This window comes from Callithrix jacchus, chromosome 9 (genome assembly GCF_049354715.1).
Source record: "Callithrix jacchus isolate 240 chromosome 9, calJac240_pri, whole genome shotgun sequence".
NCBI classification, from domain to species: Eukaryota; Metazoa; Chordata; class Mammalia; order Primates; family Cebidae; genus Callithrix; species Callithrix jacchus.
Window position 1 is genome coordinate 55,266,910 of NC_133510.1, and position 23,290 is coordinate 55,290,199.

Below are 23,290 nucleotides of genomic sequence, written 5' to 3' on the forward strand. Positions count from 1 at the left end.
AATCTCACCTTGAATTGCAATAATCCCCACGTGTCGAAGGGTGGGACCAAGTGGAGATAACTGAATCATGGGGGTGGTTTCCCCCATGCTGTTCTCCTGATAGTGAGTTCTCAGGAGATCTTTGACCGTTTTTGTAAGGGGCTGCCCCTTCACTCGACACTCATTCTCTCTCCTGCTGCCCTGTGAAGAGGTGCCTTCTGCCATGACTGTAGGTTTCCTGAGGCCTCCCAGCCATGTGGAACTGAGTCAACTAAACTTCTTTTCTTTATAAATTACCCAGTCTTGGGTATTTCTTCATTGCAGTGGGAGAATGAACCAATACAGGCACATTGGAGTTACCACTCAGTAAGAAAACAAAGCCGAACAGAGCAAGACACGGATCCTCAGAAGTAACCATTGTGTATGAACGCACACCGAACAGGAGGTTTTACATTAAAACACTAAAGCTAAATGGAAGGCTGCACCCAAAATGAACACATTCTAATTTTTTTCTTTTTCTGACACTGAATCTTACTCTGTCACCCAGGCTGGAGTGTAGTGGTGTGATCATGGCTCACTGCAGTCTAAATCTCCTGGGCTCAGCCCACCTCAACCCCCTGTGCAGCTGGGACTGCAGGCGCACACCAACACACCTGGCTAATTTATTTATTTTTTGGTAGAGACAGTGCTTTGCCACGTTGCCCAGCCTGGTCTCGAACTCCTGGGCTCAAGTGATCCTCCTACCTTGGCCTCTCAAAGTGCTGGAATTACAGACATGAATCACCACACCTGGCTTCATATCCTAATATGAGAACCAACTGCACAAAGTCATTTGGGTTTGCCCATTCTGTAACCCATTTAACAGTCTGGAAAGGTCATGTTTTTACAAATATCTGAATAGAATGCAGTGTGAGTTTTACTGATTCTTCTTCAGCTCAGGTTTACCCTTCCTCCTGCCACCTCCTCTGCACATGCTTCTCTAAGGCAGCTGCCCAGTGAGGAACTAATGGGCCTTGAGAACAGAAGTGGGTTTAGATTTTGGATCATCATTTACTGTCTGTGTGATCCTGAGTTAATTATTCTGAGCCCCAGTTCCCATATGTAAGTCTGAGATTAGGCATCCCTGCCTCATAGTGCTGCTGCGGAAAATAAACAGGATAATGTGCTTGCCCTCATGGTAAAGGGTTGGTTAAATTTTCATTTCCTCAGTTCTTTTCCTCTTGGTCTAATGGAACTTGAGGATAGATTACCTCTTGACTCTGGGTAGCTGTGTGTGCTGCTCATGCATACAGAGTGTGATAATCAATTACACAGAATTAACAAATAATTTCACATGGATTAATCAGGACATCTGTATTAATCTAGATTAGAATTAGCTTACTGAGAATGGTCAACTCCTTGTTTTGCAAAACGCTGAGTGTGTAATGCTGTAAAGCCGAGAGAAAGTAAAGAAATAGTAATAAAGGGCAAATCACGGTTTTTCCACTAAACTACTGCATAACCTTTTGAGATTTTGGTAGTGGGACAGGCTTAACACTTTAAACCCGTTTCATAGGAGCTCTTTACTGGGCCCATGAAGGCACATTTTGTTTTGAATGTTATCTCTAACCTTTGTGTCACCATTTTTCTCTTTTTTGCCTTTCACTTTTCCACTTCCCCAATTACAGCCATTAACATTTACTATTGATGTAGTTTCCTAGGAAAGTTACCTTATCTTTTTTTTTTGGTACAAAAGTAATACATTTATCATAAGACAAAATCATATATATGTAAAAAATCATCTGTAATTACTGTTAAAATCATTCCAAATATCTTTTACTTTGTGAGGCTGACATGAAGCTGGGTCCATCCCCACTCTACTGATGATAAGAAAAGTGATGATGATGAGAAGGCTAATGCTAACTACTAATGTTTTTTCAACATTAACTGTGTGACAGGCACTGTCCTGAATGCTTTACCTGTATCAACTCAGCTGTTCTTTTCCTTTTAGCTCTTACACCTGCCATATGATACATTTATTTATGGCTCCCCTTTCTCTATTCACTGGAATGTAAATGCCTTGAGAGGAAGCACTTGATCTGTTTTTATTCACAGCTATATTCCCAGCACATCTCATAGTGCCCAGCATAGCAAGCATGCAAAATGTTTCCATTTGTCTTCAGAACATTCATTCTTTTTAACAACTCTAAGAGGTATTATTTCAATCTCCATTTTACAGATGAGAAAACTAAGGCACAGAGTTGCACACACCACAAAGGGGCAGAGCTGTGATTTAAGCATTGACCCTTCCCTATTATACCTTTGTGGCTTGTCAGATGCCATTAATAATTAACTTTATGTGTCAGCTTGACTGGGCTGTGGGGTGCCCAGATATTTGGTCAAACTTTATTCTGGGTGTGTGTTTCTGGATGAGTTTAACATATGAATCAATAGTCTGGGTAAAGCAGATTGTCCTTCCCAATCTAGGCGGGTCTTATCCAATCCACTGATGACCTGCATTGAACAAAGAGGATGAATAGGAGATAGTTCACTCTCTGTGTGATGGTCTTTGAGCTGGAACATTGGTCTTTTCCTGCCTTGAGACTTGGAGTTGAACTGGAACTTACATAATTGGCTTTCCTGATTCTCAGGCCTGAACTCAGACTATAACTATACAATTAGCCCTCTTGGTTGGATCCCCAGCTTGCTCACTGCATATCTTGGGACTTCTCATCTTCCACAACTGTGTGAGCCAACTCCCACTTTGCACATGCACACACACATACAGCCAGTCACCCAGGCACCCTTCCTGTTGGTTCTGTATCTATGGAGAACTCAGAGTAATATAGGTGCCCAGAGAAGCTAAATGATTTCCCAGTGTCACACACCTAACAATGAAACTGGGATTCAGATATAAGATTGCTGACTGCCAGTCCAGCCACTTTTGTTTCATGATAGCACAACACTGTCCCTGGTTTCTTAACCCTACTCCCAAACTTGCTAATTCTATCCTTTAGCTTGCTTTCAAATGTTTAATTCAAAAAGAATGAGCGAATTAGGCTAAGAAAGGGATTCTGGGGACCCCGGTTCACCCTTTCACTTTTAGCCAATGAATTCCACCTGTTACATCATTGAAATACATGTCTAAGAAGTACAGGTTGCCATTGAGCCACATGTTCAATTTGTCACCTACATTTTGTTAAAGCAACATTAATGCCATTGATTCTAAAACTATAAATGAGCTGGAGATAAATTGCTTATGTTCTCTGTTTTGTGGGGGAGGCATTAACATTTAGAGATCTTATTTAGAAAATAGTTCCCCACAACTACAGCATGAGATAAAATGACTGTAAAGGGCAGAGGCTCTGCAGCCATTCCTGGACTTGAGATCTCACCCTACCACTTACTATGCACCCTGGGGCAAGTCTCTCTGAGCCTTACTGTCCTTGTCTGTCAAACGAGAATGATGAGAATAACTACCTCATGGAGGTGCTGTGAGGATTACATGAGATAATGCAAATAATATGCTTAGCACAATAACTAGCACAAACATAATAAGCTCATGGTAAATGTTAGCTAATCTGGCAGGCATAGCTAGTTAGCTACAAATAACTTCCTTCTCTTTCAAATTAACAGAATCCCATTTAAAAAAAACTGGTTAGCAATGACCTGGCTAACTAAAGGACTGTAATTCACAGACCTCCTTGCAGTCTGGTGGGAGCATGTTCTAAGTTCTGGCCAATGAGATGTATAGAAAGTCTTGTGTGGGACTTTTACGGAGTCTCCTTAAGAGTCAAGGCCCTTCTTCCCTTTTTCCATTCTGTTGCCATGAATGCAGATATAATGGCTGGAGTGCTAGCAATCATTTTGAATTCTAAGGGCTAAAGTTAAGATGGGGTTTATCTGAACAATGCAGGAGGAGGAGCTTGGGTCTTAGATGGCTTTATGTAATCTCCATACCAGGCCTGCACTGTCAGTCTTTGGTCTTTTTTTAATGTGAGAGCGAATACAAACATTTATTTGGTTTATGCCATTATTTTGAGAACCTTTGTTCTTCAAGGCTGAACTAATCATCTTTCTTTTCTTTTTTTTCTTTTTTTGTGAGGTGGAGTCTCACTCTTGTCACCCAAGCTGGAGTGTAGTGGTGCAATCTTGGCTCACTGCAACCTCTGCCTCCCAGGTTTAAGTGACTCTCCTGTCTCAGCCTCCCTAGTAGCTGGGATTACAGGCGTCTACCACCACGCCTGGCTAATTTTTGTATTTTTAGTAGAGATGGGGTTTCACCATGTTGGCCAGGCTGGTCTCAAACTCCTGACCTCAGGTGATCCACCCACCTTGGCCTCCCAAAGTGCTGGGATTACAGGCATAAGCCACTGTACCCAGTGAAGACTGAACTAATCTTAATCTGGCTATCCTTTGTAGTGGCCTTAGCATTCAAATAGAGGCTCAAAACCATTTGAGGCCTTTTTCTTTCCAGCAAATAAAAGCAAGACTGAGCAAAAATATAGAAAAGGAGCTACAAGTCTTCAAAGCCTTTCCTCCTCTTTCAGTAGCCACTCTACTGTCACCATCATGTCTTCTGTTGTAAATCCAGGGCTTTGTGCCACATCCACACAACCTGCACTCTATTGTATTACATATCTATCATATCATCATATGATATTATATCTACCCCATCATCCGCACAATCTGGGCTAGTAAAACTCAGTTCATTCTAACATATAAATGACCATAAGGTATCTCTCTCTATTCTCCTTCCTGGGTATATGTATTTTATTTGAGACAAAGCCTTCTGACAAAATGTTTGAAACAATCAACAATTGCTGTGGGAACAATATTCTGGGGTAAGGAAGTCCACACATAAGGCTGTCACCCACCACTAAGGTTGACTGTAATTTAAGTACTCCCCTGGCATATGGAAGCTAGTATACTTCACAAGTGCTCACTTTCAACCCCAAGAAGTGTCAAGGTTTGAGAGCAAGTGAGGAGTGCATATTTGCCAGAAAAGACAATTAAAAAGCATCCTCAATTCCCCAAGGCTATGTATTTATACCTGTTACTTCAGCAATCACGATTACATCATCAGTTGTACAAAATTCTATGAATGCAACTAGGTTATTTGTTCATGACCAAAATACCAGTGAGTGGTTGAAAGGGGAACCTAACCCACATTCCTCCAATATTGGTCCACTGTTCAAATATGCCTCACCTTCCCTCTTTTCTAATGTAAACTGAAGAAGTATTAATAGAATGGACAGATTTTATTTGAACAAGACAGAGTTTGTCTATCTGAAGATAAAGTGCGAGAGAGACCAAATACCATCTCTTTTTAGAATAAAAAGGGAGAGAGAGTGTGTGTGCATGAGTGATATGAAGTTCTCTCCCCACAGAACGTGACCTCTGGCTTTGCTGAACATGCTCTCTGATTAAAGTAATTTTTTTTCCCAGGGGCTCAAAGTGATCTACAGATGACATAATTAAAACCTCATTACCTGTCTCCCCCATCCCTTAATTCCTCAACCAATTCTGAGAGCTTAAATGACTCTGACAGGGTCACTCTAACCCTGGTGGCATTTGGTAGAACCTGGCTCTTTCAGGCTGAAATTGATAAGAGTTTTGAGGTGTCAGCTTGCTTACTTGAATGCTACAGAGTCTGCAAAATGTCTAGGTGCAATCAATAGGCTGGATCTAGGAGAAATTTCACTGTATATACTTTTATGCTTATCTTTCACTGAGATAAAATTTTCAGGACATTCTATTGACTTTTCTTGTATTTGCTGGTCAAGGTCATCTTTGCCACTGTTGCCTTTATTACTACTATTAGTTTCAGACCATAATCAACAGGCTCTAAACCATGATAGTGTAACAACCAGCAGACTTACATTTTTAAGATATTAGGAAATGACTTATATTTCTGAGTAAAATAAGATCTAAGCAAAAGGAACCACAAGGAAAGTGCCACAAAGTCCTTAGAATTTCTGCTTGTTCCTCTTTGGAAGTCTCAGGTGTACAGTGGTCATTTAACTTTTAAATTATAGGGCTTCTAGAAATGGTTACTACCTTAGGGTATCAGAAATTAACAAATCACATAAGGCATGGGCTAGAAATTGGCCTTTATCATGTAAAAATCAGTTTTAATAGGCATTTGGTATATAGATGTAATCTCTTAACCTGAGGCTTTTCTAGGGAGTCAAAAGTTTCTTAAGGAGGAACTAACACACAGAAACCGCCAATTCAATTTATATGTACAGAAGTAGTAAATATGCTTTACAAAAATACAGATTTATCACACTCATACAAAAATTAGAAAGTAGCTGGGCATGGTGGCTCACACCTGTAATGACAGCACTTTGGGAGACCAAGGTGGCAGGATCACAAGGTCAGGAGTTTGAGACCAGCCTGACTAACATGGTAAAATGCTGTCCCTACTAAAAATACAAAAATTAGATGGGCGTGGTGGTGGGTGCCCATAATTTCAGCTGCTGAGGAGGCTGAGGCAGGAGAATTGCTTGAACCCAGGAGGCGGAGGTTGCAGTGAGCTGAGATCATACCACTGCACTCTAGCCTGGGCAACAGAGGGAGACTCCATGTCAAAAAAAAAAAATTAGAAAGTTCATTTTATAAAGAGTCATTTTATAAAAGTTTAATTTACAAGTTTCTTTAATTAGTATCAAAGGAGCATTAAAAATTTAATTTACAAAACTGTATTTTACACATGTGGCTTTTTAGGAACAAATGAAATTGGTAAATCAAGAAACATGTTTTCAAGTTTCAGGTTTAATCTGCCTATAAAAAAAATTTAGGATGGGCATGGTGGCTCATGTCTGTAACCCCAGCACTTTAGGAGGCTGAAGCGGGCAGACCACATGAGGCCAGGAGCCTGAGACCAGCCTGGCCAACACGGCAAAACCCCATCTCTACTAAAAATACAAAAAAATATGCCAGGCAAGCTGGTGCATGCCTGTAATCCCAGCAACTTGGGAGGCTGAGGTAGGAGAATTGTTTGAACCTGGGAGGTGGAGGTTGCAGTGACGGAGATTGCGCCACTGTACTCCAGCCTGGGTGACAGAGCAAGACTCCTTCTCAAAAAAAAAATCAAATAATATTGTGCAATAAAAATTCAAATATCTTTCACTAGTACAAATTACTCATTTATAAATGTTACTCATTTATTATGTTATTTTATTCTCTTAGAGTAAAATATCCCCCAAATTTGTTTTTAATAACTTGATCAAGTATGAAAAAATATTTACATGAATATATTACTAATTCCAACTTGCAACATCATTAGTTTTCATTATTTTTAATAAAGTATTTTAAATTATTTAATTCTTAATGATTATATGAAGTACCCTAAATAAAATGTAAGTCAAAAAAGCAAATTATTGCAAAAAGAGATATCTTTCAAAAGTAATTTAAAAATGTCATTAACCAAACAATTAATTGAACTAAAATGCAGGAAAAAAAAGAAAGTACCAGAATAAAGCAAACTAAATTGCTCAAGTTCCACAACAGCAACATTTGTTTTTTTTTGACATAGAGTCTCACTCTGCTGCCTAGGCTGGAGTGCAATGGTGTGATCTTGGCTCAATGCAACCTCCGCCTTCTGGGTTCAACCTACCTCAGCCTCCCAAATAGCTGGGATTACAGGAGCATGCCACCACACTCGGCTAATTTTTACATTTTTAATAGAGATGGGGATTCACCACATTGGCCAGGCTGGTCTCAAACGCCTGACCTCAAGTGACTGATATGTCTCAGCCTCCCAAAGTGCTGGGATTACACCACCCCCGGCCACAATGGCATCAATTTTAAACAACATATTCTTGAATTCAATACATGTATAGATCACACACAATCCAGTTAAAAACATGTCTTATGGAGACATCTATACTTTAGTTTCCCAAAATGTGCTAATTGTGTATATACATGTGTAGATAGATAGATAGATAGATAGATAGATAGATAGATAGATAGATAGACAATTTATCTGAGTACAGTTTCTCCAAATTGAGAGGGAGTGGCAAAGGAATGCAACTGTGTACCCCTATCCACTTGTTCCTGTATTTCAACCAGATGAGGATCTATTGTCACTCTGGCTTGGAATGAATACTACAATGAGCAGTGTTTTTACAAACCAGAATTCTAACCCAAGAATTCTAGAAAAGAAGAAGGATTATGTGCTTACCGTATAAAGCTCATTAAGAACCTTCATTAAATCCTCATGAAGTTGGAATGCAATCTCTTTGCTCTGTAATTAAAAAGAAGATCAGAAAGAATATTTTAAAATTATTTACATCTTAAAAAGTCTACTGACTGAAAATAGAGAAATGTATCTAACACAATATAAAGACAGCAAGGCTCTGTAATAAACATCTTCAATGCAATGGACCTTTATAAACCCTAGGTACTGTATACAGATGGTCCCCACAGGATAAACAGAACAAACAAGTGACAACCTTGGGTGAATGGCTCCCCAACCATCCAAACAGACTTTAGCAAAAAGAGAGAGAAAATAAGCAGGGTGAAGTATCATGCTTGCTTACAAGTTGAGTTGTAGAACTAAGGACCATTAAACATGAACTAGATCATCCAGTCTCCTATCTCGGTATCATCACGAAGAAATTTTACAGGGTGATTCTCAATAAACTAACTAAGAAACCAAAGGGGATATTAACTCCCTCTGTCCAAAGTCACAATGTGACTGACTACAAGTTTAATTTTAAGAAAGCACTTTTTTTGATTCTGGAGACAAAGTCTTGCTGTCACCCAGGCTGCAGTGCAGTGGCGTGCTCACAGCTCACTATAGCCTTGAACTAGATTCAAGCAATCCTCCCACCTTGGCCTCCCAAGCAGCTGAGACTACAGAGGCATGCAATCAAGCCCAACTGGCTTTTATATATTTTGTAGAGATGGGGTTTCACCATATTGCCCAGTCTGGTCTCAAACTCAGTGATCTGCCGGCCTCAGTCTCCTGTAGTGCTGGGATATAGATGTAAGCCAGTGAGCCTGGCAAGAAAGCACTTTCAAAACAGTAAAATGGTAAGTCCACTCAGGGTCCACAACTTTTACCTCTGCATTTATTATTATTTCCAGTGAAGACAAAAACATGGGGAGTTTCATTCTTCTATTCAGTTGGTAAAAAAAACCAGCATTTAAAATACCCTTCCCTAGGCCAATTCTGAGAGTTTGATAGAAGAGTATTTGAATATTGTTTTCAGCAAAAGCTGTAAGTTATTTTAAAGAAAATCATATGCCCAAATGACCTTTTTTTCCTGTTTTGAGTTCATTATGTAGTCAGCTACAGAAAATGTATAGCACAGCTTAATCTACAGTTTGAGACAATAACAACAGCTGCTGGTCCATGTATGTACCTCTCACTGGACTGTTAGTCTTAGGGATAAGGGCCATATCTTTATCAGTTCTGCAACCCCTTGGTGTCCTGTGTGGTGCTTGGGCAAGTGAGCACCAAGAATACAGAATTTAAAGACGGTCCCATTTCTGGCCTAAGTACATCTGTAAAGATAAGGTAATTAGGTCAGGCCTCAACAAAAGACAAATATGATGAAGACTCATGAAAGATAAAATAGTGTGAGAAGATGACATCAGAGCAGTACCCAAACTTTGAGGAATTAAAATTCAATAGCAGTATTTGTTACTGAATTTTCTTGGAGTATCTAAGAGAGTGCTGCTGTTTACTAAGCTATGACAGCTTCTAAAATCCCAACTTGGAGTTAGGGATTTTTATGTCTTGCTGTGTCCCTTATATGTGAAGATGTGGGTTATCAATCACTCAAGAGTGAAAGGAAAGTTACAAGTAAAAAAATGAAGTTAACATAAACTCATTTCATTTTCCCTGCATCTTGACTATTGAGAGCGTATATATTACAGTACAAATCTCCTACGACTTCCATTTGGTGTTATTTTAATATCAGGTTTCATTCAAGGATCTAGGCAAACCATTTAGAACTCTCTAATGGGATCAAAGGCCACTGAGAAAGTCTGCTCAGCTACCCATGTTTCAGGTAGCAAGTCAAAAAAGAAAATACGGCTGGTCATGTTGGCTCATGCCTGTAACTTTGGGAGGCTGAGACAGGCAGATCACTTGAGGCCAGGAGTTCAAGACCAGCCTGGATAACATAGTGTATCTACTGAAAATACAAAAATTAGCCAGGTGTGGTGGCACACACCGGTAATCCCAGCTACGCAGGAAGCTCAGGCATGAGAATTGCTTGAGCCCAGGAGGCAGAGGTTGCAGTGAGCCAAGACTGCACCACTGCACTCCAGCCCAGGTGATAGAGTGAGATCCTGTCTCAAAAAAGAAAATATTTCTTGGCTAAGACTTCAGAACACCACCACCACAAAAAATCCCTTACATTCAAGAAACTTTAACCCAAGAAAATATTCTGGGTCAGATAAAAGATTTAGGTTTGGGTTATATGGGTCCTCAAATCTATCTTAGGCCAAATGTCTTAGAACTAGATGATTTTTTAAAGTTTAACTTTTATTTTAAGTTCAGGGGCACATGTAAAGATCTGGAGACAACAGATGCCGGAGAGGATGTGGAGAAATAGGAACACTTTTACACTGCTGATGGGAGTGTAAATTAGTTCAACCACTGTAGAAGACAGTGTGGCGATTCCTCAAGGACCTAGATAGAAATTCCATTTGACCCAGCAATCCTATTACTGGGTATATATCCAAAGGACTATAAATTGTTCTACTATAAGGACACATGCACACGAATGTTCACTGCAGCACTGTTTACAATAGCAAAGACCTGGAACCAACCGAAATGCCCATCAATGATAGACTGGACAGGGAAAATGTGGCACATGTACACCATGGAATATTATGCAGCAATCAAAAACGATGAGTTCGTGTCCTTTGTAGGTACATGGATGAACCTGGAGAAGATCATTCTCAGCAAACTGATACAAGAACAGAAAATGAAATACTGCTTGTTCTCACTCATAGGTGGGTGTTGAACAATGAGAACACATGGACACAGGGAGGGGAGCACTACACACTGGGGTCTGTTGAGGGGAAGAGGGGAGGGACAGCAGGGGGTGGGGAGTTGGGGAGAGATGGCATGGGGAGAAATGTCAGATATAGGTGAAGGGGAGGAAGGCAGCAAATCACACTGCCACATGTGTACCTATGCAACTATCTTGCACGTTCTTCACATGTACCCCAAAACCTAAAATGCAATAAAAAATAAAAAAAAAGATTTGTGGTACAGGTAAACTTGTATCATGGGAGTTTGTTGCACAAATTATTTTGCCACCCAGGTATTAAGCCTATACGCGCTATTTTTCCTGATCTTCTCCCTCCTCCCAGCCCCTGTGTGTGTTGTTCCCCTCTGTGTCCATGTACTGACAATTCATAGTATGTTCTGTATTTTCTAAGACTTCAGATAATGAGGTAGAAGAAATCTGGCATCACAGACAGACTGTTCTGCCAGGCATACACTTAAAGTTTTTCTTTTTTCTTTCCCAGAAGCCCTGAAATACATACAGCTTGTCTTCAGGAAGTATAATATAATGCTTAGGTCTAATGACTATGCAGTTAGAATGCCTGGTCTGAAGTCTCAGGGACTTTGGATCTGCCTATGCCTCAGTTTCCTGACCTGCAAAATGTATATAGGCATTGTACTTATCCCATAAGGTTTTTGTAAGCATTCATGATTCATGCATAGCATTTAGAATGGTTCCTAACACAGTGAATAGGCCATAATTATCATTATTTCTTTTTCCAGACACGGTTTGCCATGGCAACTCCCTTGAGTGAAAGGTCATATCACATTGTCCTTTCCTGTGGTCTCTTTTGACATTTATTCTATTGACTTCCCTGTAGGACGGGCCTGATTTGACTTTGTTGTCCTTCCACACTGCCCTGGCCTTTAGATTCCTTCAAGTGACCCTGGATTCCAAAGAGCCCTCAAGGATTATGCTCCAGGCCTTGGGCTTTTCTTATATCCATATTCCTTTGCCATGTATGTATATTAAACCCATCTTCTTACATTCCATCTTCTCAGGGGGTCCTACTACCAGTGCTATTAAATGAACTGATGAAACATCCCTTAGGAAATGGATAATTCCTCAAGTTCACATGATAAAGTATATGTAACTCATGAAACAGGCTCTCGAGGAAAGGGTTCCAGTGGGAATTCTAGATCTTGTGAAAAGTTGACGTGGAGTTCCTTTCGGTAGGTAGACCCTTGGCTTTCCTCATGACACAGCACCAAAGTTTGTGTCTGTTTGTTCACTTTGAATGACAGTCCAAACCTCCCATCGTCTAGTAAATAACGTAGAAATTAATGATTTTCTTCCCACCACTAGTTTGCAAAGATTGCTAAGGAACTGACTATGCTTTGAGAAGCACTAGTTTATGTGACTAATTTGTGAAACATGAATTCATACATCCTCATATTCACAGATGCTTGGGCCAGATAAAACATCAAGTCCTAGTCTGAATCCTGGGGACATAGTTCCTGTCCTCATGATATGGGAACAGTGGAGGGAGCACCTCATGTTACCCACACTTTAAATATGTTTCCAGTTTATTACAGTAACAACAAGAAACAATCTTTTCTTCAAAATACTACTCTGGACTCTCAAAGAAGCAATCTTTAAACCAAAATGCACCTGTCATGGCCCAGTTAGCATACACATTACAAGGCTAATGAACAGAAATTCTTTAATTAGAAAATATCTGGATTGTCAAAAGTCCAACAAAATTCAGTAAGTAAGACCAGGTGTGGTGGCTCACACCTATAATCCTAGCATTTTGAGGCCAAGGCAGGAGAATCACTTGAGCTCAGGAGTTTAAGACCAGCCTGGGCAACATAGTGAAACCTAGTCTTTATTAGAAAAAAAAATCATTTACTAGGTTAAATACACCTCTGGATTCTATTTCATTAAAAATTTGAAAACAGGCTTGGCAAATTAAAAATTTGAAAGTGGCTCATGCCTGTAATCCCAGCACTTTGCGAGGCTGAGGTGGGTAGACTGCCTGAACCTAAGAGTTTGAGACCAACTTGGGGAATGTGGGGAAACTCCATCTCTAGAAAAAATACAAAAGTTAGCCAGGCATGGTGGTGCATACCTGTGGTCCCAGATATTAGGGAGACTGAAGTGGGAGGATCTCTTGAACCAAAGAGTTTGAGGCTACAGGAAGCTGTGAGCATACACTCCAGCCCGGGTGGCAGAGTGAGCCTGGTCTCAAAAAAACAAACAAACAAAAAGATAATAACTACCTAAAATATGTATAAGCAGTAAGAGCTGCTTTTGGCCCTTGAACAAGAATTGCCACATAAGAAAAATAAGGCAAGTATTAAGGAAAGAAATCAATGTTTCTTTGTGTTGGGAACGAAGTTTTTGCTTCCCATTAATATATTCAAATAATGGTAATTCTAATACATTTCATTAGGATTCTGGAATCCTGACCCAAGGGGAAGGAAAATGGATAGAACTTCAATTCAGTTGACATTTACTGAATGTTTCCAGTGTATAAACCCAGAGTTTAATCCCAACCCTATTTCCAATTGTTTACTATTTATTGTCATTTTGATGTTTGATATTTCTAACAGTCCAAAATGAACAGTCTCAAAGTTTTTAATCTCTTTCCATCATGAAAATGAACTAAGTATATTGAATACTGAAGAAATAGAGAATAGAAGGATAATCTCTCCATTGTAATTTTTAAAATTTGTTTGACACAGGGTCTCCCTCTGTCACCTAGGCTGGAGTGCAGTGGCCTGAGAATCTCCCACATCAGCCTCCTAAGTAGCTGGGACTACAGGCACGCACTAACATGCCGAGCTAATTTTTTTATTTTATGTGGAGAGTAGATTTCGCTATGTTGCCCAGGCTAGGCTCAAGTGATCCGCCTGCTTTGGGCTCCCAAAGTGCTGGGATTATAGGTATGAGCCACTGCACCTGGCCCACCATTATGATTTGATGTATTTACTTCAAGTTTGTTTATTTAAACATAGGTCTAAGTATATTTTCCTATTCTGCTTTTTTTTTAAGTTACAATACATTTTTACATGTAATTATATAATTTTTCAGAACCACAATTGGATTCATAACTAACTAGTAAATGTACATTAACATTAAAGTGTACTGTTTCCAGTGTTTCTGCTATTCTCTACCAAGCTGTCAATCATTTATTTACTTATTCAATTTCACTAATATGTTTGAAGCACTCTGAACTATCATAAATGCTGATCAAACAGCATATATCTTGCATTTGTATTATTTGCTTAAGCCAATTCCGAGACATGAAATTATTAGCATAAATGTATGAACAGTTTTAAGACTCTTAATACATGTTGGAAGATTATTTTTTAAAAGGGTTATCATGAAATTATAATGCTTCTAGGACAACAATGTCACTCAAATCAGAAATCTGGGATTCCTCTAAGACTGGTTGCTTTTCCTTGAAGAAGTTACCAATCTTATCAATTCTGGTTGATCAATTTTTTTTTTCTCTAGGTCATCAGAATTTTTAAAAATCTAATTAGGTTTCCTCTGATTAAAACTGTTTAAAGACTTACTATATTATTTTAGGATAGAGTTCAATTTTTTTTTAACTCATCCATAACTTCTGCCTAACTAGTCTACTTCACTTTCCACAAATCCCATACCCCATCCTTCAGCCTGGTCCTAAACTGCTAAGTCTCAAGCCCCACTTTCCAAGCTCTGTGCTTTCCCCAAGCCATTTCTTCTTTCCTAGACTCTCCCTCCTTCTCTTTACCCTGTACAATCCTATATGTAACTCTGTAAAAGCTTTCTAGTAACTTCACCTTGTCTTCCAAGGAAAGAGATTAGGTCTTTCCTGCCTTGTGATTTTATAATACATTAATTTATTACTACCTCTAGGCTATATAGTACACTGGCTAAGAGTTCAGACTCTAAAGTTGAAGTGCTTGTGTTCAAACTACCTTGTTACAGTCTGTGTAAAATTAAATAATTTTGTAAGGCCTCAGATTTTCCACTGACAAAAAGGAAACGCTAATAGTCTGTCACAGGGTTTTATTGAGACGGTCCTTATTACACCTGAAATGTTGCTAGTATGCTTGTTACATTTACTTCTTTCCTCATAAACACAGTTTTTTGAGAGCAGGGACCACATCTTAATAATCGTGTTTGCACTAATCCCAGTGCCTACTATGGTGCTTGGCACTCTGGAGGTACAGGATCTACATCTGTCCAATGAATAGCACTGAGTAAGGCCTGGTTTCTGTGCTCCAGTTTGCAATCTCATGAAGGTGCCAGACATACCCAAACAGCTTTCTAGATGGTGTGCTATGATAAATACTACACTGGGTGGGCCCTGGCTGGGGTCCCTATTCCTAGAGGGTTGTGGTCTTACCCCTAGAACCTCCAAGAAAGGAGAGAGAGGAAGAACAAAGAGCATAGTTAATACAACCACATATACACTGAGCATCTATCAACTGATCTATGTGGTTGGATTCAATGACCCATTCAGAAGCACTGTGGCCTTTTACAGAGGTATTTTTAAAGTAAATCTATTGTAACCAGTCAAGAAATTCTGACGTATGCTGAGTCACCATGGGAATAAAAGAGACAGAGAAAAACCAGATTCAATATTTAATGAGAGGGTTTCAAATGATTTTAGTGTCTCGTGCTCAGTCAGTTTGGGATGTAAATTCTGGTTAAAGGGATCAGGCCATATTTCCACAATGTGTGTGCTTTTAAGTTTCAAAGCTCATGTTCCTGTGTCTCTATATTAATACATTCCCTTAATTAAGGTAAATTCTGAAGACACAGGCGACAGTGTCTTTTAAAATGCCTAATGGAGAAAGCTGGGTTGCACCTGATGTACTAAACCAAGTTCTGGGTAATATTTACAATGTTTCCGCGCATTTCCCTTCTATCTGTCAAGGGACATGGTTTTGTACTTATTAAAATCACAACTAAGTATAAAGCTATCTAACTATCATGGAATTAGTTTCATGATCTACTTTACCCTAAGGAGGTAAAAATCAGAATTTTTTTTAGGCAAAACTCCATACCATTAGAAAACAGGAAATTAGAAGGAATCATAAATACAGAGAAACCAGAGCTTGATTTCAAATCAAGACAAAACTTAACCATAAAGGGAACTATCTGGGGCATCTCTTACAATTACTAATAAAACTGCTGGACAATGTGGTATTCTACATCCAGGGGGAAAAGGTCCACTGTTGCTGTGCTCAGCCTTCGAGCACGCTATTTGAAAGTTGTGCAGTCATTATCACCAAAGTCACTCATAACCTACCCCATAGAAACAGTACTTGAACACGCTGATTAAGTAATTCAAGACTGAGATTTAAATCCTACAGGAAATAAAGTAGATGAAACACGGGTCTTCATTTTCATTTCCCTGGCTCTTCAATAAACACATGAAGAATTATTTCTCTATTCAAAATGCTGATAAATTGGAAATACCTTTTCAGTGTCACTAAATGAATAATCAATTACATATAAATTCTCAATGGCTGATGTAAATAAATGTACTTAATTAAAATCAGAATGAGTTATAAAACTGTTTCAGACTATAATTAACTAAAAATATCAAAAAATAGTTCCAAACCATTTTTTAATATGCTGAACTTTACAAAAATGCAATAGCTCAGCTTTATGAAAAATTTCTCACTATTACCATAATAATATGTCTTTAGTGCATGAACTGGAGTCTACTAATTTATTAGTAAAGCCAACTGGACTTCTGTGACAGTCATGATTGTGAGAGATCCAAAGCTATACTGCTCCCCGGTGTGATCAAAAGCTCACATCTACAACCCAGGTAGTTGGGATTATAAGTATATTATGTAATGAAGCAAACTAGACCACATTTTATAGGAAACCCATAACCTTAGTCTTAATAGCACTGTGCTAAGAAAAAATCCAGGGACCAAGCAAACCAGTAAGCAGGAAATCTGCTCATTTATAATATAAGTCATCCATTGGATTAGCAAGCAAAAGGCAGAGAATCCTTGAGATACTGAAGTAAGTTCATTCATTCACATACTCACTCATGCATTTACCCATTCATTCTACTACTTTTAAACTGAGTGTCTCCTATGTGTTTAGGAAAGAAAAGTGACCTTACAGTCTAGGAGAGAAACAGAGGTAGTCAAAACAATTTCGATCCAGTCTGATTTATGCATCTTCAAAAACTTTAAGCCAAGCAAAATCTCTATATTTATATAATCTTACTCTGGAACTATACCCACAATTTTTTAAATAAACTAATTGATCTTTAAACATTTAAGCAAAATCAGAAACTCCCTTTAAAGATTGACATTTGGCTGAATAGCACCATCTCAGAACTAAAGCCAGTTAACTGGTCACCAATCTGACAATAGATACCATAGGTACCATAAAGAAATAGAAAAAGAAAAACATTCTTATGGTGTAAGTATCCCTTTGACAAAGAACTTGGGTTGCTGAATACAATCAGAGAAATTTAAAAAATCCTTGTGGCTAATGGGCAATTGCACAAGAAATGGCAGGCACTTCAAGGGGGAAAATCCCCAAAACCTTCAAGAAGGGCCAAACTGTTTAAATATCTGCTTAAATATATTTAACTTCTCTGAGCTGTTTCTGCTGTAAAATAGGGGAAGATTACAGTATATACTCCACAGAGTTGTTAAAAGGATTAAATGAGATGCCCATGGTTACGTGCTTAACAGGGTGTCTGGCACATACCAAACATACCATAAGTATCATCTCTTACTGTCATTATGCCATTATTAGCTCAGCATCGTATCTTTGTTTTATCTTTTGAAGTCACTTTCTATTTCTCTAAATTCAAATGCAATAGTCTATTCATATAAACTTTCAAATCAGAAGTCTTAGTTAATTCAACACAATTCAAGATTTAGTTTTTAGAATACTCAACTGTGTTTGTGGTACTATATTAGGGAAGATAAAGTGCATTCCAGAGAATGCTGCAAAACTGCAACGAAGCAGAGCTCTACATGTGAGATAGCCTTGCTGACTTCAGACTGTTACAGTCTTTCTTAGGGTAACATAAACCTGTCTCTGCTTAAGTTCCCCCAGTTGGTCTTAACTCCTGTTATGACCTTAACTCCTTATCTACTCTATAAGGCTATAAGAGTTAAGACCAACTGGGGGAACTTAAGTATAGAGACATTACTTTACCCTAAGAAAGGTAAAGTAAACCATCTTTTGTATGACTGGGCTTCAAATATTTGAAGATAGCTATTAAGTCCTAGGTGAGACTTACTTCCTCTGTACTAAATATTCCTAATGTCTCTAACTGCTGAAGTGGCAGCAGTCTGGAGCCTGTTAGGAACCGGGCCACACAGCAGGAGGTGAGGGGTGGGTGAGCCTCTATTATAATGCCTGAGCTCTACCCCCTATCAGATCAGCGGCAGCATTAGATTCTCATAGGAGCATAAACCCTATTGTGAACTCTTCACATAAGGGATCTAGGTCATATGCTCCTTTTCAGGATCTAACACCTGACAATCTGAGGTGGAACAGTTTCATCCCAAAACTATCCCCTTGCCCTTGGAAAAATTGCCTTCCATGAAACCAGTTCTTGGTGCCAAAAAGGTTGGGAACCACTTCCTTAAATGACACAGTTTAAAGAAATCAGAGCAAATTCTCCTTGCCTCACAGATAACTGTTTATTATTTTGCAGCTAGTGATGTTAAGTACATGTTTTTTATATTTCAAGGGGTGGAGGCTAAGATCTTGGGAGGATCAGGAAGCAACACAGGCCACTCAGTGACTTGTAATCACTTGCAATTGCCCTGTTTGGTGGAGTTGGTCTAAATCCACATCTGCATAGTTACTGTAAGTCTAAGAATCTAGCACTCAGGATTAGATTCTTTCTTTTCCCAATAAGCTAAAGATCCATCAGCTAAAGAAGTAGAAGCCTTAAGAAAATCTGAATTGTATGAACTGAATAACAATATTCTGGATTTAAATTACTAACAGGGCTTTTATACTCAACAGCAAAAATCTATTCAACTCATTCTTAACCTACACCAGTGAGAACTCTTTCCCCCAGCCCCCACAGGACACACTGGTGGTTGACAACAATGAGAACTTTTACAAGGCGATGTTGTTATAAGTATAGAATTATGCTCTGGCCACAATTCACATGATAGGCTAAAAATTACCACCCAGATTACTAATGCAACAGCCTCCTCACTAGGTTCCCCAAGACAAGTTTCTTCCTATTCCAATGCTTTCAAATGCTTCACAATGCTTTCAAAAAACCGAACTGATTAAGTCATATCTCTAGTTTAAAACTCTCTTGGCATCCTTAATTGCTTAGATAACAACATATCGATTCCTCAAACTGAGATTCAAATTCTTGTGCATGCCCCCCACAACCTGCCTCTCTAGACTTCAGGCAGCTGTTACCCACTGTTTATCCTTCGTCATGCCATAGGCTACACTCCTAATACCAGCCAGCTGGGTAAGAGATGTGAGCATTTGCTCTAGGCACAGAAGGGGCCTGATGCATCTTTAAAACTCATTGCTGTTAAGGGGCCACGAGGAGCTCTTCTAACCCTTGTCTTTCCCTAGCTTCATTTCCTAGATATGTGCTAGGCTTGATCAGAAATTCAGAGAATTGTCCTTGCTGGTCTTTCAGTATAGAAGAATGTATTTCCCAAATTCCTCTGTAAAATCCCACCAAATTTATGAGCTTGATTAAGTGTCTTTCTCTCTGTGAGGCCTTTCTTCCAGCCAGAATGCTTTACTCAATCCTTTGTGCTCTCATGGTCTTAGGTCCTATCTAGCTAAGAGCAGTTACCAATTTGCAATGTAATTTTTATGTCTATAATTCCTTTCCTTAGTAGATTCTAAGATCCTGTGGAGGCACCAGTTGAAGATTTGTGTCTTACTTGCTCTTGTGACCTTAGTATCCAGCACTGTGCCTATCACATAAAGGTTATCAATAGAAGTTTGTTGAATGAATAAAGAAATATAATGTCTATTCTGTTTCAGGAAAAAGCTGATTTCAGTAAAGTTAGGTTTCAGAAAAAACAAAAAGGGAAGAGAAGTATAAGTTACTAGGGATTTGCCATGACTTCTTTGGTAGAGTGACTGGATCTTGTTAAATAATAAAAGTTGATTATAATAGTAAAGCTGTGCAATCTCCATCTTTAGAGCTAAAGAGTTAAACCTTTTTTTTTTTTTTTTTTTTTTTTTAAGAGACAGGGTCTTGTTCTGTCTCCTAGGCTGCAGTGCAGTGGTACAATCATAGCTCACTGCAGCCTTGAACTCTTGGGCTCAAATCAGCCTCCTGCTTTAGACTCCTAAGTAGGTGGGATTACAGGTATATACCACCATGCCCAGCTATTTTTTTAATTTTTATTTTTGTAAAGATGGGGGTCTTTCTATGTTGCCCAGGCTGTTTTGAACTCCTGGTCTCAAGCAATCCTTCAGCCTTGGCCTCTCAAAGTGCTGGGATTACAGGTGTGAACCAATGTGCCCAGCTAAGATAAAAATTTTATGGACATGTTTGTTCAAGCCAGCACATTACCCAGTTATGGTTCTATGTGTTCACTTGAAACTGTTAAAGTTTAAAAAGTAAAAGTGGTACATGTGTTTATTTACTACTAATTATTGAATATTGCTGTTTTTTTCTCAATATAAATAGTTTATATAACCAATGGTTAATTTATTTCCTTTTTTATAGGCTTCTAGGTGGATTAAACAAAGTATTTAGTTGGCAAATTTTCTAGTTCCTATTTAATTGCTTCACTGACAATAATATTTTTTCCTCTGAGACTTAAAAGGTACTGAAATAAATGTGACAGCCATATTCAGTATCTCTTCTGCAAGTGTATATTTTTAGGTTGATATATTCCAAGGTATCACAAGTGTTTCTTAATTCAAATATTTGCTATATGTGCAATCTCCCCCAATATGGCATTTCTTACAGCTGCTGAAAATCTTTTAGAATCCCTACCATGTGGTATTAAACATAGTCTTCAACTAGTAAGAAAGTTGGCTAGCAACCAGAATACTGTTCTTAGGTTGCTTTAGAATTTGTTGATCTCAACTGCAGACACCTCAACATATGGTAGGAATGTTCTCTCCTCATCAGTTACTTTCTTAAAGCAACATTTTCTTTTGCACATGAGAATGGGTAAGGATTCAGTGTGTCTATGCCTCTTTGAAAATGAACTTTATTAAGGGCTCATCTTTTATAAATAACTGAAACAGATTAAACCTGGTACCGAACAATATTTTTTAATTCCTTTTTCATGGGACATGCGGGACTGGGTGCCTTTGGACCTACTCCATGTTTGTTCACTGAATCTGGACTTCCAAACCCTGAGATTGGAAAACAAACCAAACTGGAATATTTCTTTAAAAAAAAAACTAGGATAGAAGACTCAATTAATTTACATTAATGTTTCTCAGCTGGGGACAATTTTGCCCCCAGAGGACCCTTGGTGTGTCTGAAGACATTTTTGGTTGTCACAACCAGTGAGGTGCTGCTAGCATTTACTGTGTTGAGAGTCCCACAGCCATTTGAATTAATGTTCCCCCAGAACTAATGCATCATTTTTCACCGGCTGCTTCCACTATTTTTTTCTTCGTCTTTAGTTTTCAGTTTTATTATGATGTATGTGGGTATGGACCCCTTTGGGTTCATCTAGTTTAGTTTTGCTGAGCTTCTTGAATGTGCAGGTTTATGTCATTTGCCAAACTTGGGAAATTTTCTTGCCATCATTTTTCAACTAGGCTTTTTTTTTATGCCCCACAATCTTTCTCCTCTCCTTCAGGAACTCTGATAACACAAAGTTAGACATTTGGGCATCATTCCCAAAGTCCCTGAAGCTCTGTTCATTTTTTTAAAGGTATTTTTTCTCTCTGTTACTCAGACCAGATATTATCTGTTAGTCTATGTTCATGTACAGCGATTCTTCCCCCTGTTATTTTCATTCTGAGAGTGAGCCTATCTAGTGAGGTTTTTTTGTTTTAGTTACTGCATTTTTCAGTTCTCAAATTTCCATTTATACCTTTTATTTCTTTGCTAAAACTTTCTCAATCTTTACCCCTTCTGAAATCTCCCCAGTACTTTTTGGTTTCTAGGGCTCCCCTTTTCATCCCTCGAACTGGAAAGTTGGTGCTTTAGTTATTCTAATCTACTAAACACTCCTTATGACTGTGTCCACATCTGGGGCCAAGTGGCAGCAGAACAGACAGAAAAAACAACGGGTGGTTGCTCCACCCTCTTGGATCACGGCTCTTCTGAGCAGGGAGGAAAGTTTCTCTCTTTCAGAGTTGGAGGGAATTGTAGGCCTCTGTTGGTGTCACTGCTATTGCTGTTGTCATTTTGGGAATGTCTGGGGATTAGGGCATGAGGAAGTAGCAAGAAAAAAGAAAAATTGAAGATCATCTTTATTTTCCCTTTTCTGCTTTTTTTTTTTGTGTCACAGCTAAAGGCTTCTCCTACAACCCTCTGTGTTTTATGTAAGTCTGATGCCTACTTCCAGGTTTCTAGCTACCTTGCATTTAGGCAGGAGAACACTGAAGGAAAAAAACTGGAAAACTTAATGCCAATTTGATGGAATTTAAAAAAATCATCTTCACCAATCTAACTGCTACTATTTAATTTTCAGTTTTTAAACTGTTGCAGGTGTTCAGTGGCTTTAAAGATGCCTTCAATGGGAAAGGCATGGTAGAGTATACTTACTCAATTTACCCAAAACCAATGTTTATCTTTCAATTTCATCTACCTTTGGGGAGGGCACAGGTCTTTACTTAGTGTATCATTTAGTTTTTGCTGCAGAAGGACACATCCAAATTTAGTGGCTTAAAACAACATTTGACTTAGCTCAGGATTCTGTGGGTCAGTTGGGAGATTCTTCTCTTCTGGGCTGGCTTGGCTATGTTCTTTCTTGCATTTGCCATCATCTGGGGTCAGCTGGCAACTAGATGATCTAAGATGTCCTCCTTGTATGTGTAATATTAGGAGGCCTCAGCTGCCTTCCATGTAGTCTTGTCCCTCATCCAGCAAGCTAGCTAGGACTTGATAACATGTTACGTGTCCAAAAGCATCAAAAAAGCACTTCTCAAGTATCTGCATATTGACCGAAGTAGGTCATATGGCCAAGTCCAAAGTCAGTGTGGGCAAGAAATACTTCAGGAAGTAGATAAGAGGAAAGTAGATCATTTATGCTAACTTTGCATACAATCTACCCAAACTAACAGTGTATTCAGGAAAGAACACTACATATTTAAGATTGCTCTTCAGTTGCTTTTTAAAATGAGTAACGACTTGATGGTATCTAGAATTTTGGAGTTGTAACTTTTCTTCAGTT

General features: G+C 38.8%; 1 protein-coding gene across 4 annotated transcripts in view; it reads right to left on the reverse strand.

Moving 5' to 3' along the window:
• The window catches only part of SRGAP1 (SLIT-ROBO Rho GTPase activating protein 1), a 334,709-nt gene that overhangs the window by 143,538 nt on the left and 167,881 nt on the right, over window positions 1–23,290 (reverse strand). For all 4 annotated transcript variants that reach the window (XM_009004152.5, XM_002752697.6, XM_078336139.1 and 1 more), the window contains exon 4: window positions 8,147–8,209. In XM_009004152.5, coding sequence (XP_009002400.1) covers window positions 8,147–8,209 — 63 coding nt within the window. The remainder of the gene's footprint in view (window positions 1–8,146; window positions 8,210–23,290) is intronic.